This window comes from Notothenia coriiceps, unplaced genomic scaffold (genome assembly GCF_000735185.1).
Source record: "Notothenia coriiceps isolate Sejong01 unplaced genomic scaffold, NC01 NC01_scaffold00000339, whole genome shotgun sequence".
Taxonomy (NCBI): domain Eukaryota; kingdom Metazoa; phylum Chordata; class Actinopteri; order Perciformes; family Nototheniidae; genus Notothenia; species Notothenia coriiceps.
This window is the reverse complement of record NW_011333040.1, coordinates 5,190,392-5,202,448: the sequence shown is the minus strand read 5'-3', so window position 1 is coordinate 5,202,448 and position 12,057 is coordinate 5,190,392. Positions and strand designations below refer to the sequence as shown.

The 12,057-nt window shown below is 40.9% G+C and overlaps 1 protein-coding gene across 1 annotated transcript in view; it reads left to right on the top strand.

Moving 5' to 3' along the window:
• The window catches only part of LOC104950285 (cadherin-related family member 2), a 30,347-nt gene extending 21,129 nt beyond the window's left edge, over window positions 1–9,218 (top strand). Inside the window, exon 24 of the mRNA XM_010776784.1 lies at window positions 7,362–9,218. Within this exon, the coding sequence (XP_010775086.1) occupies window positions 7,362–9,218 (1,857 nt within the window). The remainder of the gene's footprint in view (window positions 1–7,361) is intronic.
• Window positions 9,219–12,057: the final 2,839 nt, after the last annotated feature.

Genomic DNA, 12,057 nt, shown 5'->3' with positions numbered 1-12,057 from the left:
GTGGAGTAATTCAAGCAGTTGTACACAAATTAGATACAAGAGTACAACCTACGTGTAACTGCTTCGTTGCTATGATGAGGTCCCATGGCTCACAACTTTGTCCTTGCTGTTTTTTCTTTTCCCCTTTCACACCACCCAGTCCTCCCAGGGGAGAAGGGGAATTATTGCGTGCGTTTGATGATTCGGGAACCCATTTCACCTGGGGGGAGCGGATCACGTGCTTTTACGGGTGCCTCTTTTTTGGCGTAAGGGAAATGAAATGTGTGAAATGCTGCACCTGTGAGGGGTGTTCTGTCAGGCGTCGAGGAGGACGTTGTTCTTTTAATAGCTTGGGTTTGAATATACTGAGATGTTGTTTATCACGTATAAAAAACACTTTTTGGTCTTAAATTACGGTTTGTTACTTTTTTCAAGTTAGGGAATGGATGAGGGTCACTTCAACACAGAGGAAAGTTGCTCTGATGTGAGAACCAAAGGGAACCCCTTTGGGGACAGAAGTACCGCCTTCAGAGCGAGATTTCTTGCCATCTCCACAGAGGAGAAGAGGTTCACCTTTCCTGCAAGGACGATAATACCAGGAGCGCACTTCAGGAGTCTCAAAGTAACCACTTTAGGGTTTACATTTTTAATCTTTATTATATTTCTTTCTTAAAAAAGTTCAGGGAATAAAAATGTATCAGTAGTACTCAAAGGATACACACACAGCGCCAGTGGCTTCAGTTCAGGCAGTACTCTCTTGTTGCTGTTACACCCTTCAATCAGTCTGATGCAGTCGGTTATATGTTAATGAAATAGTTTCACTCTTTGGAAAACAGGATTGCTCCAATTAAAATACTGTTGGAATGCAGTCATTGGCAAGACCTGTTTGGAAAAAGCATGGTTTTTTACTAAATCTTAAAGGGAAGGGTAAATAGAGCCCTGTTTTTAACGGGAGCATCGGGTGCAGTTGTTTCCACCTACTATACAAATAGCGGCAGGTGCAGCATTGCAACTGGTTATGTACTAGGCAGGGCCCCAATTTTTTGGGCATGGGCCCTGGTCGCCTAGGGCCGCCAAATTCTGGGGTGCTGCAGCTGGTAGCTCTGGGAGGGGAAAAAAAACATTTTTGACCGTTGGGGGCTCATTCATAATTCGCCTTGATGCAAGCAAACCATTCATAATTAAGGTAAACTGTTAACACCCTTTTTCACCCCGGTTTACACTTTTCATTTGCCCTGTACGGATGGCGCTGTAAGATGATGAAAGTGGGGGATGTTTGGCTTATCAGAGCCCGCAACTCCAGGCCCAAGTGGAGCGAGGACAGCGAAGGAGGAGAGAGGCGCACGGTACGGGCGCTGTTGTATTAGGAATCTGGTGTAGCTGCGCTAAAACGTGATATAAAGAAGTGGCATGTTTCACAACACCAGGGATGGAGGAGAGCTTTCTCCTGTCAGGGACTGAGGGCTCAGTGAAGGTAAAGGACTCTTGAAGTTTTAAGTAAGTAATTTCAGTCTAAGTTATCTCAGTGGAGGTCTCCACAACGTTGACCACAAATTATACACAATTTTCCAAACCATCCTTTATAATTATTAGATAAAAAAAAATTTATATATTGTTAAGTTGGGAGAGTACAATTATGCATAAAATAACATAAAATGTTAACTAGGTAAAATAAGATATGATGAACAACAAAATAAAATAAGCCTACAATTTATTGTTAATTGGCTATGGTAGGTTTAAGTTATTGGTTTGTTCATATACTTATTTGATTATTTAAAACGTAAACCGATCTTTTTCATATGTGATTTAGAGTTTGTACCCCTTAGCTCAGGTCTTTAGTTAATTGTGTTGCCAACAGTGGCCACCAGGATTGAGCCATTTTTACTTTTAAAAATGTTCCAAAGCATTTTACTGTAAAACGGGGGAGCATACCCCCGGACCCCCCTAGAGGATGTGATGTCCACTCCCCAATTCAAACATGTTCATACAATACTGAATACATTTGAACCCATTTTGACGTATATTACCTATATCAATAAGTTTCTGTTTTTGTAGTGTATTTGTCTTTTGTAGAGATTTTTCATTTATTCTTTATATAAAATCTCGCCTAGAGCAGCAAATTGGCTAGAACCGGCCCTGGTACTAGGCCTCAAGAGCCTTTCTTGTGCTGGCAGACACATAGAAACAAATTGGCGGGGTGCACTTCGCACGTGCACACACTAAAAAATTCCACGCGCTTCCCGCTCACATTATGCTGGGCCCACATGCTGCTATGATTCCATCCTAGGGGAAACACTGTGGTGTGTTGCCTCTTCATGACGCTGGGATTCAATGTAGCATGAAATCTCAACATGTTTACTTATGTAGCTTACTTAAGTGCTAAACGACCTTTAAGCACTTGTATTTTTTTTGTATTAGTTAGGTTGAGACAAAACAAATCTTCAGCATAATAAGTAGAATGTGTATGCCTGTGTAACCATAATAAACAAAACCTTGAGCCAGCAGATAACTATAATAATAATAATACAATAATGTGATGACCTTTCTGGAAACAAACAGAAAACATCATAAACCTTAAACATTTAGACTACATACAAAATGTTTGAAACCCTTAAATAGATTTGGATTATTTTTTTATCTTCATAATATATTTGTATGTGTACATTACTACAGGTGATTGCAAGCGACACCTGCATCTTTTGAGGATATATTCAATATTTTCAAGTATGAGAGCTGTTCCTGTGGTTGTTAGACATTTTATTTGCAAGAAGCAGATATCCATTTGCTACAAACTCCACATAGTGTTCAATAGGCGCGTTAACACGTACAAGTACTTTTCCCACAAAGGTTCCTGAGAACTACGATTTTAGTTGCGTTCACACCAAAAAGTCCCAGGAACTAATAAAGTTATAGAGAACCTTTTTTACTCCCTTTTCAGTCCCTGCTAGAGAGCAGGGACTTTCGTGGGAGAAAAAGGTTCCTGTGTCTGATTGGCTGGGCGGAATGCAAACCACGCCCCGTCAAACTCCCAAAAACTTTTGTGAAGCCGCCATTTTATTATCCTCGCATTGCATTATTAGCATTAGCATTAACCCAGCGCAGAAACGCAGAGAGACTAACTTATGACAACACAAAATAAAACATGGAAGCGGTGGTGATGAGGAGGTGTCGGCGTTCTGGCCGTTTACTCGGAAGGCTTCAGTAGAAGCTGCTGGGAGTCCCAGCAGCTTCTACTGAAGCCAGTCCCTAACTCCGGGGACTTCCGGTCGGGGATTTTGGACGGCAGTATACGCCGTGAAGTTGTCTGCGGCCTGCCAGTAAACCCAAAGCAGAAGAAGTGACGTCAGCGGCTTCATTTGCCTAATCCACCACCAGGAACTAATTTCCGGTGTGAACGCGATCTGTACTTAGTTCATAAGAACTAAAGAGTTCTCAGGAACCTTTGTGGGAAAAGTACTTGGTGTGAACGCGCCTATTGTCTTTATACTCTTATTTGACCCAAATAGAGTACATCAAGAATGACAGTATCATGTCATCTGAAACATGTTTACTCTTTGCTGTGTTTAGGGCCAATAGACATGATTTGTTGCTTCCAGGCAAAGACAAAAACTAAAACTGTACATTTTTGTTGTACTTATTGACAAAACAAGACATTTGAAGACATACTTGAATCAAAACAAGCTATCCTTTTAATACATGTTTAAGGACTAGTAAAATTCATCAGCAGATGTTCAAAATGTCTGAAAAAGAAAATAATTGCTTAAATGAATAAGAGTTTTCCATATAGTTGAATACAATAGAATATCTGTGTTTTTGTTTCTTTATTGAGCAGGATTTTTGTACACTGCTTATATTGATGAGGATTAAGCAAAGAAGAAATGCTTAAACTTTAACTGCTTATTTTTTGTCTTTTATTCATAGCCATCCCCTCAAGGAATTCCTTTACCCAGCAGATGAGGAGAAATGCTTTGAAAAACAGAAAAATTGGTCGAACAAAGAAGTGGAGACGAGAGAAGCTAAGACTATCAGGGAAGCACGCAGTGCAATCCTCCACCGCCAGCCAGTGTGGAACAGATCCACTTTTGTCTCACTTCCCTCTGAAGGACATTAGAATCAGAGTACGGCGCCACTCAGTGGAGTTCTTACTCAATTGTAAGAATCCAAAAAGCAAAGAAAGGGCTTTGCTTCAGCAGCTGGAGGAAGTGAGGCCAAAAAATATCGGGATAAGTGAACTGAATCTGACTGGCAAAGAAAATAACAGTGAGGTTAACTTGAAGCCTTTCACTCTAAATTCCTCAATGTCAGTTCTTCGGAAAAGTGGCCCTGCAGGATGCAGCCCAGGCCTTAATGGGAAATCTGTCAAAGTGTTGGATAGACGGCCGGCAGTTCCCCAGAGGTACTCTTCGAGAAAAAGAAGCATGATTCAAACCACGCTCACGCATCAAACGGGGTCCAGCAACACAGCAATCACTACAACCGTTTGTCCCCCTGTCCAAAATGACAAAATCTGCTGTGCAATAACACAGGAGAAGATTGAAAAAGCAACCACAGAGAGTCAAAGCAACAAGTCCAGCAGCATTGAATCCTGCATTGAATCCTGCATCGTCAATACGGCTCAAAACCCAGCTACTGGGCCAACAGAACCCAGGACTACCAGAGCGTCATCCATGCTGGAAGTCTGTCAGAGTGTCACTGATAACACAGAGGAATCTGGAGAAAATCCACCAATATCCCTCAAGCAATACCTTACAGTCAACCTTACAAGGTTATCGTTGCCACAAAGTGTAAAAGCAGGAAAGGCCCCTGAAGACGGGAAAGGAATTGTGACGTTAAGTGGAAGGACCAGGCATAGCAAGTGTCACAGACCAGCACCTCTGTCAGTGCAGTCAGAAAAAAGATTGTCCAGATGTCAGCAAAAGCAGGTGGAAAGCTCAGAGATCTGCACAGCTGAAGGTAACAGGGGGGTAAGGGAAATGTTTTTCAAAGCCATTGATAAAGTAAATTTAAGGGAGCAACAAGCAAGTGAAGCTGTAGATGATTTATCCCCCAGCAAGGAAGGGGGAAACGATAAGGTTATAGAAATACAAACGATATCACCAAAAAAAAAAAATGGAATACAGAAAGAGCAGCAGGACATTGTAAAAAGCAAAATTGAAGGGCAGGAAGAAAAGAATAATGCAGCTTCTGCAATTGTGGAATGTAAAAATAACACAGTCCTGGAAGAAGTGAAAGAGTTGGAATGTAAAATTGTGCCCGTTGAAAAAGCTAAAGAACAAAATATCATACAGAATGATAAAGTCGAGGAGGGAACTGTTAAATTAGAAGAACAAATGCCTAGGAGTGTAATGAATCGGCCAGTAAATAGCAATGAGGAAGATATTGTCATAAAGCAGGCAAGGGTTATGTTGTCTGATATTTTAAGAAAAGATTCGCATTCAATGGGTAAGAGATTACACAGTGATATTGTAGGAAGAGGGCTTTCTTCCTCGCCTTCTAAAGAAACGGTAAGTGCTGAAGGGAAGGAAGAACTAACCAAAACAAGAAGAGGCAGGTCCAGTTGTTTGTTGCAGAGAAGGATGATGAGGCAACGACAGTTGGGGCCTAGAACAGCAAAGAAGATGGCAGAAGCTAATCAAAGAACCAGGGGAGACTTTAGAAAAGAAGGTTCGGCTTTACTGAAGACTGAATTGATTGAGGACAGTTTAAGGCTTCTGTCGTCACCAAGGCATAATGACCCATCGGCCACATGCTCTAACCAACTACCTCATAAATCAGGAATTACAGCAAAATCTGAAAGTAATCTGCATCCAGGTACAAATACACAGGCGCATGTACAGTCAAACATACCTCTCAAAAAACGTACATTTCGCAGTTCTGTGGAAATAGATCCTGAACAAGGTGTGATTTCTGCTTCAGATCAAGCTTCTAAAGAAGCCACTGAGTTAAATTCATCTGCAGAGCTGAAGAGTAGCAAAATGAAAAGAGAAAATAAAGTCAGGTGTAGGAGAACAGAGCTCCAGAGGTTAAACCCCAAAAGGGTTGCAAAACAAAACTACTGTAAGCGATTGCTTCGTTCCCATTCTAATAAAGTTCAGCGGCGCAATTTATTGAGAAAAGTTCGGAATATTAAAATAGAGAGGCAAGATCCGGACATTGACAAGGCTCCGACTCGAGCGAGTGATAGGCTCGCGAAGGAGAAACAGGCTGGGGATCGTGTTAAAAAGCAGAGTCCAAATACATCCCAAGAGGAAGATGAGGTTGAAACAGTAATCCAACAATGTGGTTTGGAGGAGACAAAGCCGCAGCTCGATTTTAAGATTCGTTTCAAGAGGAGGAGAGGGAGAGTATGGGAAATGCATAAAGCAGGATTGGGAAATATGGCATTAAAAACTGAAAAGGGAGATGGGTTGATGACATGTGACCCTTTTAAAGCCATCATGGAATCTGTATCAGTTTTAAACATGGAGATGGAAGCAGCTCAGGCACATGTGCAGGCTAGTAAAAAGTCAAAGAGCAGATTGCATCGTTTGAAAAAAAGAGGTGAGAGGCTGAGTGAAAATAATACAAATACATCCTCGGACACAAAATCAGACAAAGACCTTGAAAACGTACGTGCACCCAGTGAAACGGCCAATGCCAAAATTGAGATTGCAGAAAAGCTTGATGAGGAACTTCCTGATGGAGTAATACTGGTACAAGACAAAAACAAGACTTGTAAAAATGATAGTGACATGCCAGCTGTAGCGAAAGAAACAAAAATTGAAGATCATTTTGTAAATAATTGCTGCTTGTTTGAGACTGGGTCACAGCAAAAACTGCTGCCTGAAGTAGATTCAAATGGTCTTCCATTACCAGTTATTAAACTGCGCAGAAAGAAAGAAAATATTTGGGAGGTGGACAGCAAAGACGGGCTTATACAAACAGAACTTAAAGTAGAGCACAAAGTAAAGAAAGAGATGTGCAGTCACCTTTTAGAGAAACAAAATAAAGGATGTCCTAGTTTCAGTAAGCTCAAAGAAGAGTTCCCTTTCCAAAGACCTAACAAGAACTCAGCCTTTCTGAAAACAGAAGCGCAGCCATTTTCCTTGTCTCTGTCACCACTGTCGCTGTCTTCCCCTCTCAATGACAATAAAACTGAAGTGATATACCCGCCTGCACGTGCAGTCAATGAAAGGCCAGAGATGAACAGCGGAGGAAGAAAACAGAGGTACAAAATGGAGAGACCACGAAAGTGTGTGCCTGTTGAAACACCCACCACTTGTCTTAGTCACACTCTACAACAAATTGACAACAGTCTTTCCAGGCTCACAGAGGGCTTGTGCTCATCTCAGACTTTGGAAAAGCCAATAGCCAGTTCCAGTGCTTGTAATTCTGTTATCCAGCCCACGTCCCAGTCTCCTCTATTCACAACTACAGATGCCTTGCTATCTGCTGAGCCTAACTTCACAAACTGCTGCGATGATATTCTGGACTTTCAGTGCCTCAACTTTGAGGGCTATTATCAACCACAGAATATACTTCCATCCTCCCCATCAGATCTGTGTTCACTGGATGCTCCCACTGATCCTTTCAGCAGTCCCCTTTCTCACAGCCCGTCTGACACATGGGCCAATGAGACGCCATACCTTGGCCCTCCGAGTCCAGGAAATAACTTCACAAATGAGGATCTGCAGTTTTTTCCTGGTTTTATTTCTTCCAAAAGTGACACTGTTCCTTTGGAATGTGAAGTGAGGGATACTCCCAAAGACAGAAACCAACCCAACACCAGTTTCGGTTTTGCAGCTCTAGGCAACATTGACTTCACTGCTAAGGATCGACTTTTTAGTAAAAATCCAGGAATGAGGCTGTCCAGAGAAGATCTCAGAACTCAGTCCGTGGTCAGCAAGCCTCTATTATTTGGTGCAACACCGTCTTCTGTTACGCCTCAAACTCCTGTTACTTTAACCCCACCATGTATCAATGTAAAGGCGAGCACCAGCCAATCAAAAGCCCAGTCAAACCTTAGAACCCAGGGCCCCTTCCATCGTATGACCATTCCTAGTAAATCCCAGACTTTTTCAAGTTGTCAGCCGAACACAGCAAGAGGAGTACCCCAGAATTGCTTGCCTAAATCTGTCCCAGCATCTCAAACTGCTAAAAAATTCCCCTCTTCTCAACTCTTCACTTTGAAAAATCCAAATCCTCCCGACAATCCATTCAAATTCCAAGAGAAAAACTCCACAGTTATTCACAGGGTGCTTAAGTATCAGGGGGGGAACCAGAGTCAGAACCTGTATAGTGCACCTTGCAAAGACGCCATGGCTGCTGGCAGCCCGATTGCCACATCTAGAACATTTGGTGCAAAATCCGGTGCATTTGAGAAAACCCAGCAGTGCCAGAAACTAAGTGTGGACAGTCACCATAAAGGCAACGTTTCTGTTCATGGGTTTGGAAAAGATGTTGGACATTTTGGTTCCTCCAGCAACCCCAGCAGGGCCAACCCTCATTTCAATAAACCCAACTCTTTACCTCTGTCTTTTGGCAAAAATACAATGCCATCTGACAAACATGAAAGTGGTGAACCTAACTTGACATTCAAAAACATGCAAAGACCCCTTTTCTTTCCTAGCAAAGTGTCTGATGGTTATTCGTCAACACAAGACAAGAAATCCACTTCGTCCGCAACCTCAGACAAGCACCAGTCATGCTTTATTCAGCAAGATCCCTTTGATTTTAGCTTCAGTTCGCCCATGCCTCAGCACAACAATCCCCAAGTGGCACACAGTACACCTACTGGTACGCCGGCACCAGCAAACAAGAGTCAGTCCTCAACCTCCTCGGCCTCTTTCCCTTATGGCTATCAAGGTCCTCCTTACGTAGTTAATTTCAGTGGAGATCATTCATTGACCCTAGGTCTCAGGGATGGGGCTGATGGTTACCCAGGGTTAGGCTCGACAAACTACACCTACCACTGTCTGATGGAACCTTCAGGCACCCAAGGGAGACTAGTTCTTGAGCCCTGTGGACCACAACTGCCTAACCCAGCATCTTTTTCTTTGGGTGGATTTTCAGGGCTCAAAGGTCAGGATGAACATTGCAGAAAGGACATGCATCAACAGTATCAGCCTGGGGAACAACAAGGCACACAACACTATGGGAATGTTCCATTGTCTCACTCAATGGGTGCCACAAAACCCAAGAGAGTGAGGTTAGTGGTGACGGACGGCACAGTAGACTTAGATCTCCAGTACTCGGATTGATTTATACCCCTACAAAATTTGGATGTTATTTTGCTAAAGGGGAAATACAGTATCTGCCACAGGATATTTTTGTAAGCTCTGTAATGTAAATCTACCATTCATGAGAGCCTGTACACATAGACTTTTTTAAATTACCATTTTTATTGACTGTTAGTGTATGAATGAATTAAACAGAGTTTTATGTAAAGTGGGCGTATCAGTGTGTTAAAACTACTGTGGGATTTGACAAAAATGAACCATACATACATACAAACAAATTGTAAATACCAAATTAAAAATGTATAAATAAAACGGATAATTAAATATATTTGTGACTTTAGACCTACAGGCCTAGTAAACATTGAAAGCCCTTTTTATGTAGCTGTATGACTTTTTCTATACAATGTATGTCGGTAAAGACACGAGCACCATCATTGCTTGCTGGTACTTGTGTTGGTTGGTTGTAAGAAGGCAGCTTTGTGCCTCAGTCTTTGATATGTTCTTGTGACTTTTTAAAGCACCTGTTGAAACAGTTAACCCTCATTTTTATACTCACAGTAAGCTCCTTTCTCACTTTGTGTGTGTGTGTGCGCGCATGTGTTTGACAGGCAGGTCTTAAGGGATCAAATTAAGGTGTGTTGTTGCACCCGCTTGTGTGACTGTTTATGATCATTAGTCACTTTTACATTAGTGAAAGGCTTGTGCATGAACGGTGTACAGTAAAATGATTTCCTGACCTTAATCAATATACAGTTTATTCAATATCATTCCATGACTTTAGTGGGTAAAGATGTGGGACATGAACTTCAGCTTTTCACCGCTGCTCTTTTGAGTAACTAGTTGATGAGTGGGCTTGAAAAACTAACTGCAATGTTTTATTTTTCAGGGCGTTGTGCTCAATGCATTGAAGTAATGTACAACATCTTTGTTATGGATGTTCAGCAACGTGGAAACGTTTAGATATTCCTATGGTACATCAAGAAAACTGACAATCTTCTCACAAAGTATCTCCCATTTGTTTTTCAAGGAAATGTGTGATTATTATACAGAAAGAAAAACATAAAGAGATGTTGTGCATCACCTGCAATAGTGATGATTTGTTTGTTGTTCTTGATTGAGCCACATATTTATATGTCTTTATACAAACGGAATTATTTTCTGTCGATTGTGGAAGTCATGCAAGCAATCCCTCATTTCATGATGTACTGTATGTTGAACCCATTCTCCATCAGTGGGCAGGAGTGTTCAGTGTGACTGCACAGCCTTTCATTACTTTGAGATTGTACTGTACTGTATTGATATGGAAAGGCCAATTATTTATTTTAATATCCTCATCCTTGAAATGGTGCTTTTTATGTAATTTATATTTAACATTGTGTAAACTATTAAATGTTTTGTATTATTTAATAGGACAAAATACTGAATTGATTTAGACTAAGTATTTAATTTCCCAGCATTCAACATGTTATTCAATGTTTCAGTTGTTACAGGAAAACGTTCTGTCTTTTTTCCTTATTCACAGTTAGTCTTACTGAAAGTCTGCTGTAGAATTGTATAAATGTAGACTATATCATTAAAGATAATTCATTCTTTTTAATATACTTTCTGAATTTGAGTCTTTTAATAATTATTTTCAAGAGAGTACTTCATAGCTTAATTTTTCATTGATTATCCATTTAATCCTTTATTCTACTGCTTACATTACTTCTCAAGCCCATGTCGTTTCTAAATCTGCTCATATCTAATGAAATACCTTTCTATAGTATTTTATAATGTCCGTCATATTTAAACAATTCACTCTAATTTATTATTTTCAGATTGAAGCTTCTATCTTATCTTGTTTTGTCAATCATATATTAAGCAAAATATGTCACATTATACACTGAACAAAAATATAAATGCAACACTTTTGTTTTTGCTCCCATTTTTCATGAGATGAACTCAACGATCTAAAACATTTTCTATATACACAAAATAACCATTTCTCTCAAATATTGTTCACAAATCTGAAAATCTGTGATAGTGAGCATTTCTCCTTTGCCGAGATAATCCATCCCACCTCACAGGTGTGGCATATCAAGATGCTGATTAGACAGCATNCACACACACACACACACACACACACACACACACACACACACATTAACCCATTCTTTCTTTATTTCGTCTCCTTTCTTTTGCCGTTTTTTCTCTCCGCCTATTTTGTCCAAACACCTCCTGCCTCCTCCTCTTCTTATTTCTGTCATCCGTCCATCCATCCTACCTTCCTTTCAGCCGAGTGTTTGTCCGGCTCTGGGGCAGTATTTCGGGGGTTGGCATGGCAGCCTGGCACGAGCACACAAGACTCCCCATTACCCCCCCGGCGTGCCCCCTCAGGAGGGTTAGGAAATCTTTATTTACTGTACATCGCTCCACATCTCACACAGCCTTTCTCCTCGTCTCCATGCTCTCTGGTCGTCCTCTTTATGTAACTTCGGTCCTGTGGGTTCTTGGGTACATTTGGCATCAGAACACACACTTCCAAGAATGCTTTAAATCAGGATCAGAATACCTTTATTAGTCCCACAGAGGGGAAATGTACATTTGTTACAGCAGAAAACACACCTTTTTATGTCAACTAAGAAGCATGCATACAAAATATTAGAGATAACAACATGTTAAAAAAGAAGGAAGTTAGAAGGAACATGTTCGTAGCAAAGGGTAACAAATAAGAATACTTACTCTTACTTCCAATCGAGTGTAAGATGATTGCTGGGGATGCAATATGATTTACAATATTGGAGGGATTGATCATTTTTGCATTATAATGGTGTATTGCTGGGCTGCACGATATTGGAAAAAACTGACATTGCGATTTCCC